At 43.9% G+C, this 27,269-nt stretch overlaps 1 protein-coding gene across 3 annotated transcripts in view; it reads left to right on the plus strand.

The window, feature by feature from the left end:
- The window catches only part of MXD4 (MAX dimerization protein 4), a 38,298-nt gene that overhangs the window by 4,732 nt on the left and 6,297 nt on the right, over positions 1–27,269 (plus strand). For all 3 annotated transcript variants that reach the window (XM_075708964.1, XM_075708965.1, XM_075708966.1), the window contains exon 3: positions 5,578–5,607. In XM_075708964.1, the coding sequence (XP_075565079.1) occupies positions 5,578–5,607 (30 nt within the window). The remainder of the gene's footprint in view (positions 1–5,577; positions 5,608–27,269) is intronic.

Raw genomic sequence — 27,269 nt, forward strand, 5'->3', positions numbered from 1 at the left:
AGCAGTGCCATGCAGTCTAATAATTCTTGTTAACGTGTAGTTGGAATTAAAGAAAAGGCATAAATCAAACAGTTGGATTCAGTGCAGTTGTGCCTTGGAAGTGTTAATAACAAATATTCAAAAGTCCCCCCAAGCTTGCCGTTTGATCCAAGGAAATGGATAGGTAACACGTGTGCAATGTGCCGAGGGGGAATATGACGCAAATCTGAAATTTGGTGACGTTTGCTCACGAGGCAAGGCACTCTGACAGAAAACCACGCTAGCCTGCAGATAACTGGGCTTTCTTCTGCCCTGGCTGCAAGGACACTCAGCAGGTGTGGGGTGACTTCAGCTGTGCCTGGCTGTGAGGTGCACGTCCGCCCGTGTACTGGGGAGCTCGGGCAGCCGCTTTGCCATGGAAGGGTCAGAAATAAGGTAAAATGAAAACTAAAATCTTAGTGTTAGATGCCAGTCTACTGAGGTCACAGTTAAATTTACTTGCAGAGAAAGGAATTGGATATCGGTGGTGCAGTGTGTTTGGCCTGTTAATTTAGGAGCTGGTTTATTGAAGGAGGGGGAGCAAAATAAATGCCAGTTTATAAATATATCTTCTGTATCTATTAATTAATATTTTTGCTCATATGTTATATAAATAGACTTGTACTTTGTGCTGTGTTCTGGCGAGAGGTTATACCTAGAAAAAGATGAAAGCTGCATTTGGTGTTTCAAATAAAAACAGAGCTTAATGTCCAAATTCCTCTGTTCATGTGGGCTCACGGTGAGGGTCAACCTGTGGCCCGCAGAGCGATCCCCTTGCTCTGTGCAGATGTTATTCTGTGCCCGCACAAAGCAGCTTAGGGATCAGAGCCTGATTTTTATTTTCTTTTTCTTTTTTTTTTTTTTTTAAATTTTTGTGGGAGGCCGAGAATAAAACACTGCAAACCAGACTGTGCAGACACGGCTCCTCTGCTTTCCTGCCTGGCTTTCTGGATTCGATAGATCTCTCTGGGTTTGCTTTCCTGAAGTTGGCGGCAGAGGGACAACAATTGATATCGCCACGCTTGTTTTTAAAACTGATGCATTTTAGTCCTGATATAATAGATCTCACCAACTGGGCTGTCACCTCTGAGGAACTGCAGTAGGTCTGCAATGCCTGGGAGTTGCAGTGCTCGTGCAATTGAGGAAAACAAATTGCCACCGTATTAGAAGTGTGTTCGGACCTCGCCACCACAAACATGTGGCAGTGCAAACTTGAATGAGGTACTACAGCCAGAGCTCTGCATCGAGGCTGTGCCAGCATGCCTGGTTCCCAGATCCCAGTTGAATGTGCAGGGCCAGTTAAATTTTGCTATGAGGAGAATGCAAAAGTCATTTCTAGTGGATTAAATCCATACAGGCTGTCTCTTCGACAGGCTGTAAGTGATGTGTCCAGTTTAAAACAAGTGGAAAAAACCTGATGACCCAGGAGCAGTGAATACTGGCAGGACATGTCCTTACGCACAGATTTATTGTTGCACCACTCCTCGTCTCGGGTTATTCAGGTGGTGGGCTGTAATGTTTTCAAGTGCGTCCCACGGCAGGTTATGTGTGCAGACAGGAAATTCCCTGGAAGCGAATCGGGATCTTTCCAGCCATAAGCTGTGTGGCAGTCGCATACAGGCAAGACTGCAGGCGTATGAACTGCGTGCTCTTGCACACCAGCACGCTTGGGAGTGGGAATCAGATGCAGACAGTGTGTAGCACCTCGTAAAACTTCTTGCTCTGTTTGTTCTTATTCTTTCGGCCTGGACAAAAGGTGAAGTGCAGGCAGCATAGTTTGCACATGGCCCTCCAAATGCTGTGTGACCTTAGGTGGAGTTGTGTCCTCGGCACATGGGTTGTACACCACCCTGCCAGCCCTGCCTGCACCACAGACCCCTGGTGCCGCAAGGCTCTTGCTGCCGTTTTAAGCATTTTGTTAACTAGCCCGCTCTGCTCCCTATAGCGCTTTAAAATGCATTGGCAGCCGGTAGCGTATCAGTGACTCGCGCCCTGGACCTGGCTCCCATTAGCATTGGGGAAGAAATTTCAGCGGCGTTGGTGATACGTCCCTGCTTTTGTCAGGAGCTGTGCTGGTTTCCTTCCAACAAGATGCAGTGTCTGGTGGGGCACACGGGTGGAGGAGTAGGGGAAGATGATTTAGTAACCAAACAGGCAGCATCATGCATACGGTGAAATCTCAGCTTGGTACGCATGTAGGCATGTCCTGCTGGCCTACCTGTAAACTGGTAGAAAGTTATTCTTTTGCGGGGGTACTTGTCTTTTCTGGGTTAGTCTTATCATCTCAGTTAGCACCTGTCCTAATTGTGATGAATGTTGCATCAAGCACATGCTCAAATACAAGTACCTAGAAGTCTTGGTTAGGGGATGGAGGGTGGTGGAGTGTTAGGGACTTGCTGTTGGAAGTGGCACAGCATCTTGCAAACCAACAACTGCATTTACTTGGCTCCTTCCCCTTCTTTCAAATCTTCTTTTGACAATTTATTCACAAAGAAAATTTAACTGCTACTTCAAAGCTTGTGAACTGCTTGGCATTTGCTAAAGGGATATTAGGGCTTTCTCAGGTCAACAGTGTAGTCTAAGCAGCAGCATTGCTGATCTCCTCCTGAATCTGTGGGTTTGCTGCTGATTTTTTTTTTTTTTTTTTATTGTTGGCTTTCTCCCTTTATTTTTATCTGGACATTTTTATTGACACCTTTTCTTCATCGCTGCTACCCCAACTCCCCCAAGTTTTGCCTGGAGATACAGAACCTAATATACTGAACTTAAGCTAAACACCAAAAGTCTTCCTTCTCTTGCAGCCACTTCTGAAGGGCTCCTCCAGACTATTTGTCTGAAAACCACAGTTGTACATCTGTCTCTTCTATATAAATATATATATCTCCATGTATCTTCTTAGTCCTGGCCCACACCTTATCTTTTATTGAAGTACTAAAAGACTCCGTTATAAAACGAAGGTAATACTTGGGCTGCTGGTTTGTGTGTAGACCCATTCTTACGGGTTGTTTCCTCGCTTCAGGTTGCATGAAGAGCGGAAGGAGGTGGATATTCTTGCACTATACTGTGCTGTAGACAGTGAAGGAGAGAATAAACAATATTTAGAGAGAGGTTTGTCTCTTCTGAAAACAAACCCAAGAAAAAAATAAACCATCATGCTTATAATAGGGTATTTAGCCTGTTCTGTGGATGGAGCAACTGTCAGGTAAATGTCAAAACTCTTGGTTTTGGTTCCCAGATAGGGCCTGATAGTTTAGGCATTAGTCAGCCTCCCTGCACCTCCTGAAATGTGTGCCTGGTGCCTGTGCCTGCACACATCGATTAGGCATCTGCATCCCAAAGAGCTCTGCAAAGAGGCACACGTTCGCTGCCGCGTTTGGTGGCTGGCATAACCAGGGCAGGCAGCTGTGCCCCTCCAAAGCTGGTCTGGCAGGACGTATCCCAGGCGAACACCAGGGTCACCCTCCAGGAGCCAGAGGTGCCTTGGAGGTGTGCTGCGCACAGAAGGACTGCCAGCTACTCATTGCATCCTCTCTTAACCCAGCAAAATACTCTGTGCAGGCTGGATTTCTTGGCTGGTGGTTCTGCTGGTGCAGCGGTCACCATGCACGCTCACCGGAGCTGGGCGTGAGCTCTGCTACAGCAGGCAGGTCGGAATTGGCTAGTTAACAGCGATCGTGTTCATCTTGTGTATAATTGCCAAAAATGTCAGGGAGGCCATGCCACAGGGCTGAATCTAGGCCAGCCTGTATTTCTTCTGTCTTCCAGAGCTCCCTGCGAACAGTGTCTTTGTGCCTTTGACAGGCCCGTTGGGGGTTTTGGGGGGGAATGGTTCCTCCTGAACTTACATTTTCTGTGTGTTTTCATAAACGCTGGCAGATTTGGCATAGTGTTTGTCACTTTTCATGGATAAAAGGTTTGAGCTATCTCTGTGTGTATAGGAGTAGAAAATAAAAACGGTGTTCCCTTATTATGGTCAAATGGCAAAGGCAGTAAATCACAGCAAATCCAGCCCACCTTGACCTATTAATGTAGCACAGAATATGTGTAAAACACTTCCAGTGTTGCTGCATTGGTCAGGAGCACTTACATGGCACAGTAGGAACACATGTTACCTGATTATGGCTCACTTGATGAAACAAGGTAAAAAAATTAAATTCATAGGCTCTTCAGAAACAGATAGCAGGTAATGGTTGACATAGCTGATGTCTTGATAACAATACTGGGATGCATTCCAGTGATGTATTAACATCAGTGCCGAACCTTGTATGCATTTGAGTTTTTTTTCTACCTGCAGAGGGGCAGTTCACTTAATTCCTTGCAGGATCAGGAGCTGCGCCGGGCTGAAATAAATTGCTTGTGGATTTATGCATTGGTTATTTCTTCGCATGAGCTTTGCTTTCTTTTTTCGCCTCTCTGTGGCTGGAGAGATGCTTTGGTCATCAGTAGTACCTAGGTGTGCCGCAGCATCCAGCTGCGTGCGTGTGTGCGGGGAGAGGCAGAACAGCTTGCCACTGGGCAGGTGGTGCGTTTGTGCAGGAGGAATTTCTCACCCTGGGGTGTCTCTGCTCACTCAGTGGAGTGTGCACTGACACCTCCACAGAGCCGCCTCGGTCAGCACGTCGTGCCCAGATGCAGGCAGGGGTTTGCAGCGCGTTGTAGGACAGCTGCTTTGACGTAATCTGCTAGCTGTAAAAGCTGCCACTGGCTTTGTATCTTTTGATCCTCACGTACTGGCAGTGTTTTCAGTTAGACAAAACTAAATGTCTTGGATGTTGCTGGTTTTGAAGTGGTGACAATAACTTCATTTTAGGAATGTTTTTAATCTGAGCTGTATAAATAAATAAAATCAATATTTCCAGCTGATTCAATTAAAAAAAAAAATCCTCCAATAAGTTAGGGCTGCCTTCTGAAGGAAAAAAACCTGAAGCATCAATTGGGGAGAAAAAAAAAAATCTTGAATCATAGCAGATTGGAAGAGAATAGCATACTGATGTGGTCAGTTCAGGGACTGTGATTTTTTTTTTTTTCCCCCCCTGTTTGTAGACTGAGAAGAATTAAGAGGATTCCTCTTTTTTTGCCATTAAGATGTCAACAGCAACAGCAGTTGTTAGCTGCTGATTTTTCTTTCTGCTTCTCCATGGGCTTGAAAGCTGGCTTTTTGGGTGCTTTTTATTCTTATCTGTTGCCATTTAGATCTTCTAACACTTTCTTCCCCCTCATAATTTTTCTTCACAGATAAAAATCTTGTGGGCTGTTTTTATTACTAACCTGCTCAGTTTTTTATGTCCAATTCTGTCTCTGAATCGACTGAATGCTAATAAATGCAAATTTATTATAATTCCCCCCCAAACCCACGATTTACTCATCGAAGTTAAGTTGATATCTTGAAGTATCTAAGGGATGTAAAGGTGAACTAATTTAACAGCGAAGCTGTTTCATAATCTATGTAAATACTTGTTTTAGAGAGCTCTTTTGCAACTTACGCAGGTGTTGGCTTTTAAATATTCTAAATCTCGGTATGTATCCTTTTCTCTAATATTTCTTTTCTCTTTTTAATAGGTCATCACACAACGAACTAGAAAAACATAGGTAAGTCTTGAGAAAAAAGCAAATTAAAAGATGTATGGCTGACATTAGAATTACCATGCTTACTGAAGAATATTTTGTTGAAATTGTTTTGATTCTGCACTGAATAGTTTATTAAGTTGGGAATTTTTTAGAACTAAAATCTAATAGCTATAATATTATTTGGCTTTTTTTCTGTTGTTTGGTATGCTATTTTTGAAACACCCCTGACAATTAGCTTTGGACTGATTAATGCTGTAACTGGTTAACCATACTGTTACTAATAAAGAATCTGATTGCAGCAACTGTTTGCTAGAGGTGTTAAATGCTATAAGTACAATGAAAGTATTTTGTGATTAAGGTGGATGTTTTTCAGGGCACAGTATGTCACACAGGGTTATTCTATGTTTTTCTTAAAGTATGCCTAAAGTGCAGTTAATTTTCATCTTGCATGTAAGTACCTACAGATACGTTTTTCCCCTCCGTCTGCTTCCTTGCTGGTACGTGTCCTGTCCAAAGAGCTGTGTGTGGGCTAGAAATCAGCAACTCCTGAGCTGCAGCCCTGGTTCTGTGCATCCAGCGCTGTGAAAAGCTGTACTTACTTACCAAGGACATTTATTAAACCCTGGAGACCCCATTTTTAAAGAACTCGTGTTTGCACGGTTTTGGAGGCAGTGTTTACCATCTATTGTATCTTGTCAGAGTTTGTTTGCAGATGGGATTTTTAGCTGTAGGAAGTCTCCTGGGGTACGCTGCTGTGAAGGTGCACGCAGAGAGCTGCCAAGTGCAAAAGGTGCCCGTCTTTGCGCTGGCTTTCGGTTCCCCGGCTGAGCAGCGCCGTGGCACCCTCACTGCAGGATCGCTGCCTTTCACTTACCATTCAGGCAGCAGGATGAACTCTCTTTCGGGTAGTTTTTTGTTCTTTTTCGTGTAGTTTGCGGTTTTTCGGGTTTCATGCATCCAAAGAAAGCAAGGGGTGTATGTGTGAATATGACTTAAACCAATTTGCATGCTTCTACATACGTGAAACGTGGTTGATGGCACAAGACTGAACTCGTGGGGCGGGTGCGTGTGTGTGTGTGTTGTTCTGTGGCCGCAGTTACGTAGCAGCTAGACCATCACTTCCCTTGCATGCCTACATGCTTTCCTGTAGTTTAATTGTAATATGAGTGAACTATAGCCCTGCCTAATAGCCACGTGGTCATCCTAGAGATGAGAGGAACTGGGGAAGCCTCAAGCTCACAAACAGGCCTGGGCTGCAGAATGCAGTGCACTGTCTGAGGCAGTGAAATCAGCCGGCAGAAGTTCTGCTGACAGAGTCTTCAGGAAAATAACTTCATGCAAAATTCTCTCCTTTGGTCACACTTCTTTTTAAAAAAAAAAAAAAAAAAATCTTTGGCCTCAACTGTGCTTCTTTCTCACTCTCATTTTTTTTCCATCCTCTTTCCAGATATTCTGTTCCATTTCTTCCTTTTCCCCTGCTCCATCATTACTGACTTGTCATCATCTAAAACTACATATTCCTTTTTTTTTTTTTTTCTTCCAGTCATTTTTATAACCTGAGAGTGGAGTTGCCTCTTCCCCCTGCTCTGCCTTAACATGTTTAATCAGCATGGTACATGAGGCACAGCAGCATTTGCAGCAGATGCAGGGGCAGAAGAAGGATCTATTAATTGTTCCATCTCTGTTCTCACGTTCAGTTCTGTGTTGTATCTTTGTAGTAGATGGAGCATATAGCATTTGCCTTGCTAGCTTTTCTTTCTCTGCCATCTCAAGGTCAAAATAGGTAAACTGCAAGGTATGTCTTGTGATTATACAACTAATGTTTGTAACTGCTGCCACTTGCTGTACTTCCTACAGTTACACTATACTTGAAGCCAGATTTTATTATTTCTGGTGAGAACCTGCAAATTAGTGCAAGATCCTTCTGTGTGCAAACAGGTGTTCACGAAAGCAGATCAGGTATGCGCAATTGTAGTTACCTAACGTATGGGTGTGAAGGACTCTTGTAATTTTAATTTTTTTTAGCAACCCCCTCCTCTGGCACTGTGGGTGTGAGCTGATAATACCAATCATACTGGTTTTCACTCTGTTTTACTAAAATTGCATTAAAATCCATCGAGCATCTTGTAAAGTTTAATGGAAGATTCACAGCCATAGTGAGTCCCTGTAGCAGCTGGCCCTTGCAGCAGAGCCCATCCTCTTCCCCCCGGCGCAGCCCTGCCCTGCTGGCTGTGAAGCACTCGATGTTGATTTTGGAGGTGTATCCTTTCCAGGACCAGCGCCTTTGACTCACCACTGCCATGATGCTTCTGGCTGAGACACGCTTGGTTATCTCACAGGAGCCCATCAAGGAGGAAGAGAGGAGATGGCTGCTCATATCCTCCTCCTTGCCCAGTCCCTCACGTGGTGTCTGTGGGCTGGACTGAGGGCTGGAAGGCAGGGAGATGGCTTCCTCATTTACAGGGCCTTTGTGTCCTGGATGAGGGTGGCCAGAGCTGCCACTAACCTGAAAGCCAAAGTAGCCGTGTACTGGTACACGGTGCTGTTCAGGTTCTGCATTGGTGTTGCACATAAGAGGTTTTATCTCTGGTTTTGACATGAGTGGGAATGGCAGTGGTTGATCTCTGTGTGTGTGCAGACTTGGCCGTTTGGCACCACTACTTTAATTTGCAGTTTCTCCTGCTGGGTCTCTTTTCTGTATGCTCTTGAGGGGATGCTCAGAGGAAGCAGAGATCATAATTCCAACAAAACTCTTTGTTATATGGTAGAATGCAGACTACAGTTATGGTAAGGTGTTAGCAATTCATACATAAAATTCCTGTTTCTGTGCTTTAAGTCTCCCTAGATACCCTGCTCAGAACTTCAGTGTGTGTTCATTATAGTGAAACTCTGTAAGGACTCATCCCTCTAATGGCAGTCCTGTTTTGGTCCTGTGTGATTAAGGTGTGCATCTCAGAACCATGAAACAGGAAACCCCCTAAATAAAAAGAAAGAAGGCAGGAAATCTTCTATTGTAAGGACAGATGAGGTTCTAGAAGATACTTTAGTAATTACAGACGGGTCAATCAGAATGGCATTCGGATGTAACTAGTTCCTAATGACAAGTATATACATGTATATTCATGTATATATATTTTGTTATTGTTTCCAGCCAGACCATTATATCAGTAGGCTTTCACAGAGCAATGTAAATAGCAAGTACATTGGTAATCATGACTTCTTGCAAGGCAGTTTTTAAATCAACCTAACCTGACAGCTGTACCGAGGAATTCAACTTTCATAGTGTAAAAGAAACAAGAATCCACGAGAGGCTTAACCTTCTTAAAAAGATACGGCATAATCTCATTTATTTGCATCAATTTATACTAGTTCTACATTACAATGTAAAAACCAAGGTGTACCCCCCTGAAGGTTGTACTGAGATCTTCACGCTGCTCTGCGAAGGCAGTGAGCCATCTGCCCTCTGCTATTCACCTGTGGACTTGTCCCCCCAGCTTGCGCAGGACTGCGGGAGGAAGCGACAGCTCCCTGCCGGGGTGCATCCTTTCTTGTCGGAAGCAGATGGAGCCCTGACGAGGGGTACTGGGACCGACCCGTCAGGGCTCCTTTGGTGACAAAGTCATTTCACTCCTGCCTGGCCGTGAGGAGCAATGCTGCAGGAGGAGTTCAAGATCTTGTCATTTCTGTGGCCCAGTCTTTGAAAACAGCTTGTGAAACTGAATGATTTTAAAGAACAGCTTTTAAGAATTAGTGAGGAAATTAATAAAAGCGTGCCTCGAAATTGGCAAGCTGCATGCTGCTGTCTCCAAGCTGTGTGTGAGCCTTGGCTGGGTGACCATGGTACAGCTTGATCTAGATGGACAGTTATCTCCTGCCTCTGTCAAACCATTTGCGTTATTCTTTGTGGGGGCTTGGGGTTTTTTTTTAGTCAAGAAGGAAGGAAGGGGCAGAATCAGCAGGGGTAAAAGTTGTCCTGCCTGCATTCCACAAAACAGTAAACTCCTGGCAAGCAGTGGGAGTATAATTAGAAGAGGGAGCTGATTAATGCCTTTGGGCAGGATGGATCTTGAGCACGGCAGTGCTCAGCAGCACAGCGTCTGAGTTGCAAGTGCTCTCCTGCTTGGAGGAGTCAGCAGATCCCATCCCTGGTCCCTGGGCACAGGTTTGACAAAAGCTGGTGAGCTGAGCTGGGTGGAGGTAAAAACCAGGCATTGCTGTTGGGAGAGGTGTGCTCTAGGGGCATTTCCCTGCTTTCCTGTGGAAATTGCTCCGAGAAGAAGTGCACAAGTGTTTAGCTCAGTCACTGGGTGTTGGGTGGGACAAGGAGCCGTTCTCACTTGTTCAGGGCTCGCTAGTTTGTATTGTAGTGAGCTGAGACTGCCGTGGGGATGGCCTGGATCAGCTGAGTGGGACAGCCCTGAATTTTTAGAAGTGCAAGGCCAGGATGGGGAATACATGAGACATGGTGACTTACAAAACCTTTTAGTAGAAGAAACCAAACCGTTCCTTCCTCCCAAATGAGCCTAATGTATGCATTGTTTATGGTGCTGATCAGGCAGAGACTGAAAGTGTTCCCATGCATGCAGAAGGCAGTGCAGTCCTGAGTTTTGGGTAGTGCTTTGTGTATTCTTTAAACCTAAAATCTTGCCAGAAAAAAAGGTTGTTACAGTGCATCATCATGTGTATGAAGTAGATATCTGTATATAAATGCAGGCTTTGATGAAAAATGTATGTATTTTTGATGGGAGCATTATGAGGTACAATACTAGCTGATAAAGTAAATAGAGTAAGGTGCCTCTGAAGTTCAGCTCTAATAGTCAGTTTTCTCATGATGAAAGAAGTGCAGATGAGCTTGCCAGGAGCACAGTTACATTCATTGGTACATTAATTTCACCCACCAGGGTTACTTGGAGTTTAAAGTTTGTATGAGCTGAGAGAGTGCATAGATGGATGTCTTGAAATTCTGTCTGTGGTTCTTCACATTACTAAATTGCAGGGTTAATGAAAAGCATGTAATCGCCAGTTGCTGATAAACTTGGAAGTTCTGAAACAGAACTGAAAGGTCATTGAAATAATAGCATACCAAAACAATGCTTCATGTTTATTTTTATTATGGGCTGCCTTTTCTAAATTGCAAATTACCATTGCAGTTAGTACTGTTACGCAGCATAAAGATATAACTGCATTGATCCATCATGTTGAACGGCTATGGTGCAGCCACTAGCTGTGGAAATCCCCTAACTGGCTGCTGGAGGTAAAGTACTTCCAGGGAAGGATCACCCAGTGTGAGTCTTGCTGCTGTGCTTCCATCACGAGTTTAACCCAGCCCGGTCGCACGCTGCTGCTGCTGCATCCTGCTTGCTGCCGGCAGAGGAGGGAGGGGAGAAGCTTGCTTCTTCAGTTCGTTTTCCTGACCCAGCTCGCTGTCACAGGCACACCCAAATGCCAGCACAGGCAGAGGGTGGGATCACTTCTTTGAGTGACAGTATTAATTTACAGTACAGAATAGTACAACTCACTTCTTTGTTTAATATTTCTCTGAAGCATCCAGTTTTAGCCACTATTGCCTGGAGAGTGCTGCACTGGATGTGTCTTACTGACCTGGTACAGATCTCATTGTTATAATGGGTCTATAAAAACTGTTGCTGCTTCCAGGACATGTCCGGATTATACATAAACCATCTAGATAATGTGGCTGCTACATGAGTGGTGGGAACCACCTCGTCTTACTAGCAGAACTTAACCTCCGTATTGTATCTGTTTCTTCTGGTTTTCTCATCAAGGAAGGAACTTTTTACGCCATCTGGTTGGTGTGAAGTGGTTTACTGCAATTCAAGTGAATTGCAGTAAACATACCTTTGCACTGCTTAAGCAAGGTAATGTCTTAAGCATCTGACTTGCCTTTGTGAGAAGACAGCTACCATGGTTTAGGCATCAGCCCCCCAGCTATGACTGCCTCTGGGGATGCCAGCTGTAGTGGTCAGGTGAATGGGGTTGCCCCAGCCAGCACAAGGCAGAGTCTCAGCTCAAACCCCCTTTTACCTGTCATTTAACCTCAGGTTTCCAGCGGAGGGGCAAAGTATATAGTGGCATTTCTGTCTTAAATTGCTGTAATAAGGGGTTTTTGTGGAGCTTGTTTAGCAAGGTCTATAAAGAACTGGACCCACAGAACTGAAAATTTAATCCTGTGCTTTTGTTGAAATGTCCCATGTTTCTGAGTCTGATGAATCCATGGAATTAAAGAAATCGGAAGGTTTAAAGCTTTGCACTGAAATGCTATTCTTTCCTCACCTTTTCCCCACCTCTAGGCAGTCAGCAAATGTCCGGACCCATGGCTTGTCCTTTACTACATGCTGCAGCAGCTACTATAAATGCCCGTACACTGCTGTCTTTCCAGTGCACACAGCAGTTCACCCGATTATGCACTCCCAACAAAAGTATCTTCCCACCTAGACTGCTGGTTTGGAAAGGAGGGGTATATTAAGCAGATGAAGCTTGGAAGTTAATCTGCTCAGGAAGCTGTATTCCAGGTGTCAGAGACGTACACATCCTCATCATTTGGACAAAGCTTTTATTCGGCAATGAAAAATTGACTAAAATACAGTCTTGACTAAATTGTGATGTCCTTTTTCCTGCTGAAGTTGGCTTTGAACTGTGGGACCTAAGTGCAGTCTTGGGTCTGGGCTCCAGAAAGCCGTGTGTTTCCTGGCCAGCCAAACAGCCAGCAAAAAGCAGATGGGCGAGAAACCAAGCGCATGCCTTTTTTCCACTTGAATTTGTTCCTCCCTCTCTCCAAACATAAGTCCATTGTGTGTCGGCCTCTAATGGACTATGTGAAAGGTGGTTTATGTTCTCAGCATCTGCTAATTGACCTGGCCAGTTCTTATCCACGATGGTAGAAAGAGTGGGCTGGTCTTGTACAAAATGGAGATAGATGGGCCAGGTATGTTCAGGACCGCACAGACAACAGCCAGGTCCTGATTCCCTGCAAATAGGGGAAGAGATGCCTGGTGGTGACTGTTGTCTTGATTGGAGGAGAAGAAGGTTTGTTGAATTAGGTATTAAAAAATATTTTTTTTCCTTTTAAGCTTGCTTAGCTATATCTGGGCAAGTGAGCTAGAACTTGTGTGTTTTGTTTTGTTTTGTTTTTTAAAGGTATTTAGGCAGCTAATAGGCTTTAAGAAACTGGCCTCTGAAATGAGTCTTACGTAACGCGATGGGAATCCTTGGCTGAATCCCAACCAGTCAAGTCTGTGGAAACGCACAGATGAAAACTGGGTGTACAAAAGTGGTGCCTGCCATGGTTTGAAGAGGTGGCAAAAGCACCTGAAAGCCAGCAGTGCGGCTCTGGCTCTTTAAGGCAAGGTTGGCTCTGCACTCAGGATTCACACCAAATCTGCAGGAGGCTGGATTATTTTCTCCCAAGTATGTCATGAGCACAAAATTTTGGTGACCCAGTGTCCCTGGTTGGAGACACTAAGGGAGCAACCTAGGCTGGAGGAGGTGGCTATACTCTGTGGGTTGCTTGTCCTGTCCCCTCCTCTCCCTGCCTCCATGCTGTACTGGCATCTCTAGCTCTATTTTCAGTGCTCCTTTCTGTGGGCTGCTTACCCTATTTGAGTATTGGGTATACCATGGTCTGGTCTCAAATTCAAAATGTCTCTTTCTGGATGGAACAATGTGTACTTTCCTGTTACAGCTCATTCTGCTTTCCCATTAGTGGTCTCTGTCAGCAGACACTTGTGCTTAGATTTACTACACAGAGTTCCTTCACAGGTCAATTAATTCTTAATTTATTTTTTTCCCCTCGGTACACATGGTGGTTTAGCATGTGGCAGGCTGTGGGCCCAGTTCTGCACCCTGCTCAGGGGAATTCAGTAGGAGCTGTGCGTGCCTGCCTGCAAGCTGAACCCCACATCACATCAGGCAGCTACAGAGGATGCAGTTAAGGTTCCAGAAACTGTACTGAGTATGAACATTTAGCCAGCACATCATAAACGTGAAAAAGCATAATGCTGTTTCTTTACAGCAGTTTCATTTGGGTCTTTATTTAAAAAAAGCCAAACAAACCAAAAACACCGAACCAAAAAACCAAACAAAAACCAAATAAAAACTCCATGCATGTGATCCAAGTCAAACTGAGTTTTCTTGTCCTGAAGAACTGTGCAATTCACAAGAATGGATAAGATACTCCTTTCCCCCCTGCCCCTCCCTGTTTTTGGAAGGAGAGGGTTGTTTGGGGACTTTACACAGTGCTGTGTTTTGAAATAGAAACTTAAATGTGTATACTGAGCTATGTACACATCCTGCTAGAACAGAGCAGAGTGACAGCAGTTGTCAAAGGATGTCAACTGGCTAATGTTATTGCTTAATTCTAGTTTATGTTACGCGATTTTTTTTCTATACAGATCAGTGTAACTAATTGTGCAGTGCCTGGAGATTGGTGTAGCTGACACAGAAAAGGTGTGCGCTTGGATGTATGTACATGAGGTCATTTGTTGCAATGCTTCTGACTTGAAAACTACTGACTGTAGTTACAGGCTACATGCCCTAGATTAAGAAAGCCTATATTAGGTTCTACCTTACAGCAAGAAAGCAAAAGGTTCGGGGAACAGTCAAAGACTACATCTGAACATGGTAAAACATCTCTAAAAGGTTGGAGAACTACTTGTGAGTCCTCTCCTCCCAACTGCCACCTTGGGATTAGTGCCTAACAAATTTGTCTGCTTTTCTTTCATTGATGTTTCAATTCAGGTAACTAACTAAAGATACAAGGTGCTAAATAAGGGGCCTGCCTGGCATGTAACTGCTGCCAGAACTCAGCAGCTCCTGCTGAAGTTGGGAGTACTGTCAGTGTTTGCAAATACCAGCTGCACAGACACTGTGTGTCTTACATACCACATTAGCTGGTATTTACAAAACATAAAGGTAGCAAACCCTGTAATTCCCGCAAGAAAGCTGACTTAATCCCAATTGGTAAGTGCTGTTGACTGCTGAAATGAACCGCATGGGTGGAACAAATAATTTCTGCTAGGGAAATTTGGGAGCTTGTTGTGTGTGTTTGGCTAGAAGCAGTTACTGGGTTTAGGTGCTAACAGGTATTTGAAAAAGATTGTCAGGTGTCTTGGTTCCCACTGCCTGACTTTACATACTCACATGGCAAGTGGGTCCAAACTTCTGGCTCTTCCTTCCATTGCCAGATAACGTCAGGACACTGCATTTAAGATATCTGGGCTGAGTTTTGTGGGGAAGAAAGAACACGAAGGAGAAAATGGGGGGGAGATTTCTGAAAAGCTGTTCCATACCTTATCATCCCAAAATGGATCATATTCAGATTCTGCTCGACTGCACCCTGTCTGGCACAGAGACAACCAGCTTTGTACTGTTCAATGGAAAGGGAAATAGGACGGAAATTAAACTATAAACAAGGCGCTATCTGTGCTGTGGCAAGCTAAATCTGAACTTTGAGGCAGGACCGTCAGATATCTGCAACTCTCCACTGTCCCGTGATGCCAGATTTTGTCACTGTTGTTGGGGGGGGGGATATTACATAAGTGTTGCTCAGCTTTTAATTCCTATGAAAGTAAGAGTACCCATTGTAGCCTTGGAAGACACCATCTTTAATTACAGTCAGTGCATTTAATCCTTCCCCTGAATTTGTTTATATATACACCTCACTCTGTCTTTTCTATCCACCCCTAATAACAAGGTTTCAGTGATGGAGTTGGAGATGTACAGCAAGACATTTTGGGACGTGTATTCTTAATTACTTCAGGGTGATTTCTTTTCTTCTTTTCCTTTGGTGTTCTCACTTGGGGTCTGAACCAGCCTTCAGTTGGCTGGACAGGCACCTTGCTGTTGTCCCAGGGCACCTCAACTGTCTTGTTGGAAGACATCTCAAATATCTGCAGTGGTAGAAGACAGCAACACCCACCACCTCCTTTCCCCCAAAAGCCACTTAACTTCATGCATGCATGCTCAAGCTGCCACCATTAGCTACTCCCTCTAAGATGGCCACGAAGCTTTGGTAGGTACAGGTGCTGAGGAAGTATTAGCAAAAGCAAAAACGGAAGTAAGGCATAGCACTGAACATCCCTTTCTGATACTTAATTTCCCAGTCAGAGCTTAAAACTTCCTACCTCTGAGAACAAGAAAGTGATTGTTTAGGTGCTGAACTGGAGACACAATTGCCTTAGCTCTGATTAGGTCTTAAAACTGTGGTGTGAATTGCTGTTGTTTCTTTTGGTGCCTCGTGCACGTGGGAACGTGGAGTCCCTACAGCATTTACCACCAGGCTAGTTAAATTGGATGCTTGGTATTTACTTGGCATTTGGATATAGGGGTACAATAGACAATAAAACCACAGTCACAGGTATCTAGTATTGCAGATATTAATGCCTCACACTCTTCATTTAACTTGATGCAGAAAAAGGCTGCTTAATTCCATCTGTCTGCCATCCCAGGGCCTCGTGCTCAGTGTGTGATGGCAATGCATGTTTTTAATTCAGCTAAAATAATTCAGCTTGACTTGCCTCTCCTTTAATTTGGCATCATACAGTGGTGTAAAAAAAAACCTAATCCTGAACACATTTCTCCCCTCATTTGACATATGTATGGAATAACTAGGTCTATAGGGAGGTTTAAAATTAGGCAGAAAAAGCTTGCTAGGCCTCGAACCGTGCTCTCTTCACTTAGTGCTGTGCTACAGCTCAACTTCTCTAGCTTCTCTAAGCATTGGAGTCAACCCCCCCCCCTTTTTTTTTTTTAAGATCCTTCCTGTTGGCAACTGTCCTGAGACACGATGTTCTTGCTTAGCATTTTGATGTGGGGAAACAGTCTGATAATTAAAGCCGGTTTCAAGCCATGAGCTGGTTGGTAAGCAACGACTTGCTCTGGGGTGTTGTCAGTCGAGAAACGTGTAGCTTGTGGGCGCAGAGCCACGCTGCACCTTGTGCCTTAAGCACCACGTGAGAGGGACATATACACTCCCCAGAGCCACTTGTGGGGGAGACTAACTGCATCCTCACCCAACCACCTTTTGGTGAATGGTTAATTTGTGGAAAATTATAGTTATCATCCTGTTCCTCTCTGTGTGTAAGCCCAGTGCAAGCCCGTTGTTGTTACGCAGCTTTTTCATGTTTAAATAAATGCAATTCTCTTCGACCTCAGCTCAGCATTCCTCAATAAATTACTTCCAAGAGTACCGTGAAAGGTGGCAACTGAAAATTACACCTGTTGCGGAACTGCAGACCGATGTCGTGGGTTAGGATTTGCTGTGCAAATTTGCTTTGTGGTGTTCCACCGCCGGTGAGGACCAAAGCGTTACCGCAGTCGTGTAAATGGTGGTGAGTCCTAATCCACTCTTGGGCTTTCAGTGGGGAGTGTGTGTAAGTGCGTGTGTACCTCCGTGAAACTTCAAGTGGGAATTAAAGCTGCTTGATACCGGAATGGCATGATCTTGCAATGGCACTTTCCTTATCTAATTGGGTCTGTCACTATTCTGAGGTAACAGACAAACTTAAAATCTTAAGTCTCCCTGCAGTGTAATCTAAGAAACTTGAGTGCCAGTAAGACAGATGGGTTTGAGAGGTTTAATTTAGGAGGACTACTAAGTTGCAACGTGTGCATTTTAATGTGCGAAACAAATGGGTGGAAGGCTGGATGAATGAAGTGTTAAATAAGTTTATTGAAAGCATTGCTGATTATTTTTTTGTGGACTCTGTTTTCAAGTGTGTACAAAGGTATTTCCATCACTCATGTATTTCCCCACAAGGCACTGTTGTTCATCTGCCTGTATTAGGTAGGTACTGTGTGATGCTGAGCTCGTGGTACTAGGTGATACTTCTCTTGCTACTGCTTAAAAGTGTTTGAGAGGTAAATGTTAAAAGGTAATCAGTAGGTAACAGGGCTAAAAACAGAAGACACCTGAAACAGAAATTCCTTTTCTATAGGTGTAATAATTGTTCATATTTGTCTGACATTGACTTTGAAGGTTTAAAACATAGAAAACTGTTCTTTATAGATGAGCACAACCTGAAGGCTGCAATGCTAAAATATAGGTTGGAATCTCCTTTTCCCGCCCCCCACCCCCCCCGCCCCCGAGGAAAAGAAATCCATACAAGGGCAAAAATTTACTGCAGGGGATTTCAACTGTTTCCATAATGTTTGATTTCTGTTGCCTCCCATTCTTGCAAGGTTAGAGATGTTACTGCCCCTGGTCAAAGGATGGAGAATCCTGTACATGTAAGTTTGAGATGGTCACCATCCAGGAAAGACAAATGGTATCCAGCTGCCATTACGTTTGCTTGTGATGCTTTTGGGAATCCCTGTATAGCTTGCAAATTCCTATTGACATTTGCTGTGAAGCACATCTCAAATTTCTGCATGTTGCTGTTACTTATCTCTGAGATCCGAGACAATCAAAGGGCTGTTAAACCTTTCATGGCTGCTCTTCCAATAAGAGCAGCCTAAGACAGTGGGATGGCTGAAGCCTGGGGAAAGCTGTGAGGACAAGCCTGGCTGTAGGGAGGAGCGTGGAAAAAAGCAAGGAGAAGAGATGAGGGTGGTCAGATGTTGGTCCTGCAGCTGTTAATACTGCGGAGCCTGAGGCTACGGTTCCCCAGCAATTAAAACCGATAGCAGGCAGAGCTGCTGGTGCCCCAGCTGCCCCGGAGTCTTTGCTGACACGGTCCTGCCTCTGCGTTGCCTTGCACAAGTGAGTGCCTGTCGTGAGCCCATGAAGGAGAAGGACTGGTTGGAAACTGCCCACCGTAACTGGGTTTTGTCGTCTTGCTGGGCTGACCTGCAGGCAGTTTAGGCGTGTGGATGAGCGTGCGGGGGGTGGCACCGGCGGGGGGGTGCCCGTGTCACGCCTCGCAGACCTCTGACAGCTGGCGCTCACTCTCTGCGGCAGGAGGAGAGGTTCAGTGGGAGAAGGTTGAGGAACAATATGGCAACCGGCATGAGCTGCGCCACAGGGCTGTTATTTCTTCTGCTGGCCAAAGTCGAACGTGGCTGTGGGACCCTCATCAGTCTGTCTGTCTGCTTCTGCTGTCAGATACTTTCCTGAAGGGACAGCATGTGGGTGGTCTGGCCAGCCACCAGCTGCTGAGGCTCCGGTCAGGTGTCTCACGCTGGTGGTTGTCCAGGTTGCTTTATGGGGTCATTCCAGCCAAAAGCGAGCCTCAGGAGTTGCTGTCATTTGCCCATCTGAGCTACTGCCCCTGGCTTACAGCAGTACGTGGGCCACCACAGCTCACGCTCTGGTGGGAACCGGAGCGCAAGGAGCATCAAAGTTGGCTTGTAGGCATTTTGAGAGATGAAGAAATGTTACGTAGCCCAGCACTCATAATTTAGGACAGGCAGCCGCCATTGCACTCAGCAGGGAGCTACTAGAGGGATGGGGAAAGGAGGAGAGGGGAAGAGGGCAACATGGGCAGCAAGGTCTGCCAAGCATCCCCTCTCTTGGGAGTCAGCAGCTTCCTTCTCGCAGACCAGCCAGTATTCACCTGTCCCTGGCTTGCATCCCAGCTAGCTTTCTGCATGCTGCTGCCAAGAGGCTTAGCTGGCCAAAAATGCATACATTTGTGGCACTGCAGATACTTCCCTGAACTTACGTTTGCTGAAAGACGTAGGACTAAGTTCTAGTTTCATGCATATGTTCTAAAATGTGAACAAGCTGCAACTTTTGGAAGGTAAAAAGGCAAAGTTAAAAGCGTGGAGTTTTGGCTCAGCAGCTGGGCTGAAGTGGCACTAAGTGAAAGTAAATAAAATGCACTGTGAATGCTGCAGTGTGCATTTATATATAGTGAAATAGAGAACTTAAATATTTTTCAGAGTGATAAAATGCACAAAACACTGAAATGGTAAGCAGTGTAACAGGCAGCAGAGTTTTTCTTCTGTCTTCCTTAGTGTTAGGAACAGCACCAGACATCTCTGAGCGGTATTCCCATGAAAACTTGCAGATGACTAAGTTCATAGCAGCACTGACTCTTCGAAAGCTAGTGATGGCAAGATACACTTGCAGCCATTGCCTTTGTAGGCAGTTGCTGTCTTGTGTTTGGATGCTTCAGAGGTACCCCAAGACCACCAGCTACCTGGCTGCTAAAGCTATCTGGCTGGTTTCAATTTAGCAAAACATGCACAAAAAATATTCAGCATGCTGAAAATGCATAGAGAGGATGAAACTCCTAGTTAATACTAAAGTAAATAAAGCAGGCGGTTGCACTGATTGTAGGGCTGTTGCATTTAATTCACTAACAATCACTGCAATTAGGCACTTACAGCTTTTTTTGCCTGTTAGTTGCCACAGTGCCTTCCCGGGCTTTGCTGCTGAAGTTAGGTTGCAGAGGCCTCTGTGAGGTGTTAGACATGGGCAAAAAATGCAATGTGGAACAAACCTTGGATGAATCTTCACCTGCAGCACAACTTCAGGATTTTGTTCTTAATATGGAAAAAAAAAAAGGCATCGATTGCAGAACGCTGGTGTTTGGCTTATCTTTTCTTGGACAATAAAAAGCCAAGAGGTTTGCTGTAAGGGCGCTACTGAATTTTCTGGTTTTGACTCTGAGGCACTCAGCTGTGAGCAAGCATTTCACACATCTCGTAGCAATCGGCACACTGGGTGCCTTGCTATGGTACAGTGCATTAATACTAAGAGGTTTTATTTCCTTTTCACTAAAGCAAATTTGTTGTGTAGTCAAAATAGATTGTGCAGCTCGTGTATGAGCTAGAGCCTCTTTTGAAAAGCTGTGTTTGAGGTATCCTTTGTAGAGTAGAAAGTATTGGAAGTGTTTCTGACTGAAATAAATACGGAATAGACAGGATTTTATACTTCGGTGGAGGGTTGTTTTCTTCAATTGTATTTAATATTTTGCTGAAGATTCTGTCTGGACTGTTAATAAAGAGGTTTCTTTAGAACCATTTTTATATGATTGAATTTCTATGATTTCTTAAGGTAGAAGTTTTTATATAATCTCTTTAAATGCCTTTGTAAACAAATGTGCTTTAATTAGTGCAGGATCATCTTTGCTAGCTTATAAAAAGTATTGTAGAGCTGTAAATACATAATTTCTGACACTTACTTTAAGAAAAGTGTTAGCTTACGGAGGAGTGAGGCAAGTATGCTTGAGTACCAACTTCTACTAAGCAGAGTGGGGTATGTAATTATGTGTTTACCTACATTATATGTATGGCCATGATATCCAGGAATATACAAAATAATATGAACACATTTAATTTTCAGTACCATTAAAGCCATTTGCAGCAAAATTCTGTCATCGCTGAAGAGCGTGAATGTGCACAACATGAAAAGAGCTGAAGCCCTTAAGAGATCTTGTCTTGCTGTGTCAAGCTCTAGTACGAAAGGGCTGATGTTGGAGTCGGAAGGTGGGCAGAGTTCCTCTCTCTGATTTTACCTTGGTGGCAGACGAATCCTGAAGTTGCATTGGGGAAGTTTTTACTGCTGGCCTGCATTTCTGAAAAACTTTGAAATAATGATAAGTTTATGAATAATGATGCTGTCTGTGTTCATACTGACCATTGCGTGTCACAAAGGATCCTGAGCTTCTGCATTTGCTGATTCTCTCTATCTAAAACTTGAGTGCTCCCTGTACGCAGGTATTTGCATTTCATAAATAAAACTGTGAAGAGCCTTCCTGTAAAAACACAAGCGTCTTACAATTGCAGTTAGCTCACTTCTGTATTTTATGCTGAATTTCATGTCTGGTAGGGAGAGAAAATCATCTTTCTTTAAGGAGAAAACACAACCATTAGTTCACCGCAGAGGTCCCTGACGCAGAGTTGTGGGCTCAGCCCAGACCGCTTTGGTTCACAATGTACCTGGAGAACATTTGACTCCAGAAGTGAATTTTTGGTGCAGAGACTTTACCCTATGTACGTTATTAAGCCAGATTACATAGTCATTATGCAACAATGAAAAATTTAGTAACTGCTCTATATTTAAACCTTTGTGTATTAACTTCATTGCACAGTACCAGGACCAGGATAGGTTTGAATGTGGAAAAAAATGTGAAACATGAGAGAAGGAATCTGAAATGCTTCGGTAACTCTGTCCAGTTTGTAATACGTGGTCTTCTAGATTCATTTCAAATAGGCTTATATTCTTTGAAGTGGGGGGTTTGCAATAGGGTCTGAGGCTGTCTGTTTTTTAGACTGAAATGGTTCATGTACAGAAATGACAATTTTTTTATTTTTGCATCTATTTCAGATCTATCTGTTGTTCTCACTAGTGCAGCTTGTAATGATTGCATTCCAATGTCATTTGAGTGTTTGATCTATAGTGTCCTTTTATTTTCAGAACATCACCAAGCAAGTATATTTAGCAATTGATTCGAGAGTATGTCGACCTCCTGTACACACAGCCAGTTTAGTAGACTAAATTTGGGACATCTGACATACAGACACGTGTTCAGCCACGCAAGCATTTTTAGCATTAGAGCATCTTGCAGAAAGCACAGTTAGGGCCTTCTTGTGAGGCAAGCATTGTTTCCTGCCCGTATGTGCTTCGGTGGTGCACTGTGGTGTGAGAGGTACGTCGGGCTGTGGGTGCTGAAGCAGCAACACCCTGTCTCACCTGGCCAACTTCCGCTGGAGCCAGCATGAAGGGGAATTCAGAGCATGCAGTACGGGAATATGGACATTTATTGTCTTTTTGTCCATTTCCTAGCCTTCCAGGTCCTTGCCGCCCATCGGTTGGAGAGCTGCAGCTCTAAGTTGCCTGCCAGTATGGCCAAGACAGCTCCGAGTCTTGACTGCTAGTAGGAGTGAGTGGGTGTGGACCAGAGCTGTTCTGGATCTTCCCACAGGATGACAAACTTTGCTGATAGAGTTGCTCCTTCCCTTTCACAGCCAGCTTGAGAGTGGATATATGGGAGAGTCATTCTTCTAATTTGGGGAGGCTGTGGACTGAGACCTTGAGGATGTGCAAGGTGAACACTGTCATGAATTTGACTTCTCTCTAGTGAGTTTTATGCTCTTGCCCATGATTGTTGAGAAACAGATGAGCGTGGCCCTTTTGACCCTTTCTGCAAGTGATCTCTGGCAGTCAGCAGCGCAACCTCAACAGCAGGAACCATTGTTTGTATCTTCGGGTGCAGCCTCGAGGAAATGCCGACCCCATGCTACCTACCATAAACGCATGGAAGGCTGTCAGCAGCTTTGTCTCCACGGGTTGCCCAGCCAAGGTGGCAGGATCGACAAGCACACATTTCATTGTCACGCTGTAAACTCTCATGAGTGTCTGTGGCCATTTAATTTTGCTGAGGCCTGGCTAAGGCATGCCACGCTGAGGACTAAGCATCTTGTTTTGGACGTGCACTTGCCAAAGGAAGGCTTTGCCTTTCCAGCTGGTGTTGTGCAGATCAGTGGCTTAAATGATGCGTGCTGTTTCCTCCCACAAATAATGTCTATAGATTTATACTTGTATGGTTTAAGAAATACGCTTTCGCTGCTATCAAAAAACCATGCAACTATGGCCTGAACAACTATCTGCTGTCTGACTAGCCACAGGCCATTTCTATCTGCTGTGCTGGACCTAAAAAAACCCTGGAGAGCCTCAGTGGAAAGACTGCAGGTGGATCGGGTCACTCCACAAACCTGACAGCACTGTACCGATCAGACTGGCACAAGTTTAAGTTGCACAGTTGGGGTTTTTTTTGCTGTTACGTGAATGAGAGCAATCTTGTGAGTCAAATACTACGGCTTTACAAGCAATCTCTGATTTAAATGCTTATAGAAATGTTGATTGGAGGGACCTCTGAATGGCAATGGCTTTGTCTGGGTACATCTTGAAAAACCTCCAAGGACGGCACTTCTACAGCCTTTCTGCCAACCTATTCTGACTGTGCACCAGTGCCCTAGTGAAAAATTAGTTTCCTAATGTCCATCCTGCACCTCTCAATTCACAATCATCGCCTCTTGTTATATTGTTTGGCCCCACTGAGAACTGTTTTGTTCCCATTGCAACCACCCATCAAGCAGTTGTAGGAATTTCTTGGAATTGTTGCAGTTTCCTTGGAATGAAGATTATCCAGTGTGAACAATAGGCTTTTTGTTTCTTTTTTTTTTTCCCCCCTCTGCATCTTAGTATTCCATTTCTTGGTGTGCTAAAATGGATTTGCATCTGGGATTTCATACATATGGGGAAGCTTATTGACCATTATCTAATAGACTCATTTAGCACAATTTTGAAATCAGTTAGAGTCAAATATCTTAATTTCCTTTTGCATGGCAGCCTTTTTTTGAGAAGTGGTGAACTGTAGCTTCCCTGGCCAGCATTGCTCCTGCCTTTTCATAGCCGAGCACTAGAGCAAACTGGAGTCTCTGAGGACTAGAGTCAGTCAGTGGTCTTCAAATGAACTTCTGGTGCATGTCCTTGTTCTATGGGGAAATTCCTAACACCACTGTGTTGCTGCTTTGTCCCTCCAAGTTGTGGAGCTCCAGGGTTCATTTTGTTACCGGTTCTGAAATACCTGCCGGTATTTGCCCATCACAGCTTTCATGGATGCAAAACCAGATCAAGGGAATTCCAGCTGGTACCTGTTACGTTAGTTGTCAAGAAGTTACAGTCTCCTTTATCTGAACGTGATGAACCACTCGACTGCTCCTGGACATGGCCACTGCTGTGGAACACTGACCAAGTCTGTGGGGTTAGTAATTAATTTTTATTAAGCATTAAAAGAGCTATAATGCAGATTTATAGGACCATCTTGTGAGCTCACTTACGGGGAAACGCTGAAGTCTTGAACATTTGAAATCCCTTTATCTTCTGGCAGAAAGGAAAATGTGGTAAATCGGAGACAGGTCACCTACGCGCCTCTTTCCACGCGTGGGCTGTACCCAAAATGAAGAACTGCAGGTTTGAGGATTCAGATTTTGGACGGCTTTTTTTAGATCCTTACCTTCCCTGATAAATTCAGTAGCAGTGACAAGGGGGATATTTCGGTGCATCCTCATGAGGCGAGACAAGTGCCCGCTTTTGTAGGCACCGGTGTCCTGGCCTGACGCCATGCTCTGTGTGGGCGAAGGTGTGACAGTCAGCTTTCGAAGCTGGAGCAGAGCATCATTACCAAACTTCAACCACATTTCATGCACAGAGATCATTACCCCGTTGCTCTGAGACCAGGCTGCTTTTTTTGCTTATTTTCTAGGTGGAATTTAAGGCATGAGCTGCAAAACACAAAGCAGCTCTGGCTGCGATTACCTCTGTGAGTGCCTTTCCCTCCTCCGGCGGTCACAGTCAGCCGAGGAAAAGCGAAAGCTGTCAAGTCCCTGCAGAAAAGGAGAGAAATTAGTGCTGGCAGAGTCTGTACACGACAACTTATCTGCTGTGAAGTTTGAGTCCCCTGTTCCTGCTGGTGTGATCTGTTAACATAACATGCCTGAAATGTTTTCTTACGTTCTTACAGTTTTTTCTAAGATGTGCAAAATGAAAAACATGGGGATATTTACTCCAGTACCACAGGAATTGCGATGGGCTGGTTTTCTTTTTTTTACGTTCACAGTCTATGCCATCGATTATGCTGTTGTGTTGTAATATATGAATTAGCCACATAAACATGCCTGCATTTATGCAAAGATCTACATAAAGCTTATGCTTTAAAACCTTTAATGGATTCCTAAGTGCTGAGTAATTAAATGAAAGTAAAAGTCCCTTTTAAAAAAAAAAAAGTGACATTAGAGCAGGTCTTTTAGTAAGTGTGTTTAGTACATTTAGCGCTATCAATTGTTAGTGCTGAGAATGCCTTAAAGCATTTCTTTTAATACTTAGCTCTCTTTAAGTCTTCTCATTGGTCAGTAAAATACTCATCTTAGCTTCAGTCCCATGTTCTTCATGACACTTCTATAAAGTCCTGCTTTATCTGGTTGGCAGATAATATAAAAGAATTAGTGCTTTAAAAAGACACACAGCTGTGCCCTCTGGATCTTGGTAAGGTTTCTGTTACTCCCCAGCTGATGGTAAGGACGTGCACTAAATCCTTATTTTCTCCCTGTGGTAAGCAGACTTTCTTCAGATAGTAATGGAGGCAGATAAGTTGAGTATGTAGTCTGGTTTCATTAACGTTTTCCAGGATTAATATTAAGTAGATCTCAGATCAACAGCTCTGTATATTCCTTATCAGACTTTTAATTACTGCAAGCATATTGATCATTCCATTTCAATGTATTTAACTCTCTGTTTACTGCTTGGATACTATTCTCATCCTCTTCCTCGCCACATCCTTCTTTACCTTCAGTCCCCACTTTCTTGTCAGCTGTCTAAATACAGTTGCATCCAAGTTGTGCTGAGTGACGCAGATGTGCGTTTAGAGGCCATTTAAAAACCAAAAAGATTAAGTGAATTTAGTCCCTGATGCGAGTTTTTTTTATTTAAAACACAAAACCAGCCAGGGAGTTTTTAGAGGTTACAGACACAGGAATAAAAATTTCCCTGATTAGGAATTTCTGTATAAATACCAGTAGTCCCTAATTCTGGCTTTTCACTATTTTAAAGATCAATGTCCCAGTTTAGGTTAGCAGCCACAGGGGTGCTCTGCGATCTGATGGGGCTATTTTTGCGAATACTTACCCCAGTCCTTGTTGCTGTTGTTTAAATAAAAGCATTTAGATGGTTAAATTTAGAGCCTTATATTTAAAAACAAAACCCAAGCCTAAAGAAAAAATCTGTTGTCAGTTTGCTCTTGAGAATCACGTTTTCACCAATATTCCTTTTTCCCTAAGTGGCTTGAAGAAAGAATTAACAGTTTTATAGAAATGCTCTTTGATTTCCTACCTAATACGTTGCTGATTTATAGGCAGCCAGAACTAAGTGTGTGAGTGTGTAGTCATTACTGTACTGTATTTTAATTAGATTTTATTTTGCTTTGGGTTTTTTCCCCATTAATTCTCAGGTTGTTTTCACATTACATTAATCATTCCAATTACACATGTCCAATTCATCGCTTGGTGCATATTAAACTCTCTTCAGCTGTATTTCAAACACTGATGCTGAATTCTTGTTCTGAACTGATTGTTCAAAAGAAAGTTCATTCTTGACCAGAAGTGTTACATTTCCTGCAAAGTTTGTTTCCTTCATGCAGCATCGAGCAGATTTGAAAAAGATGATTATTCATCTCGCACTTGTGATCCGCTTCACTTATTAGTGCTCCTTTGTGGGGGATGTCGGCATGCTCCAGGTCATGCCTCTGTTCAATCTGTAACAGACTGGCAGAAAGGAAAGTGTTAGAGATGTTGCTCACGTAAGCACTTCTGCATCCATTTCTATCTCATCGGAAAACTGAAAGGTGATTTTTGTATGGATTCCTGTTCAAGAATTGTGCATTAAAACCAGGAGGGACTTTCTTTTGGATTTAACTGTAGAAACACACTCACATACTGTTGCTGGTTTGCCACTGCCTTGTTTTGGATAGCTGAAGCAACTGTTTCATGGACTACTGCATTGCCCACTTCTTTCTCAAAGACAGACAAAATATTTGGAAACTGAGTAGCTGTCAAAATACCACTGTGTTTATCCTCTTTTTTGAAGGATTTAATGTCATTAGTGCAGGAGAGAGAGTTGAGAGCAGCAGTAGTGATACTTGCAAAGGAGTAATGGAGAAAGCAGGACCTGACATGGCTGGAACTGTTTTCTCTCGTGTGTTTATGATAAGGTTGTGCTGGCTCTT

Source organism: Pelecanus crispus, chromosome 4 (genome assembly GCF_030463565.1).
Source record: "Pelecanus crispus isolate bPelCri1 chromosome 4, bPelCri1.pri, whole genome shotgun sequence".
Classification (NCBI taxonomy): Eukaryota; Metazoa; Chordata; class Aves; order Pelecaniformes; family Pelecanidae; genus Pelecanus; species Pelecanus crispus.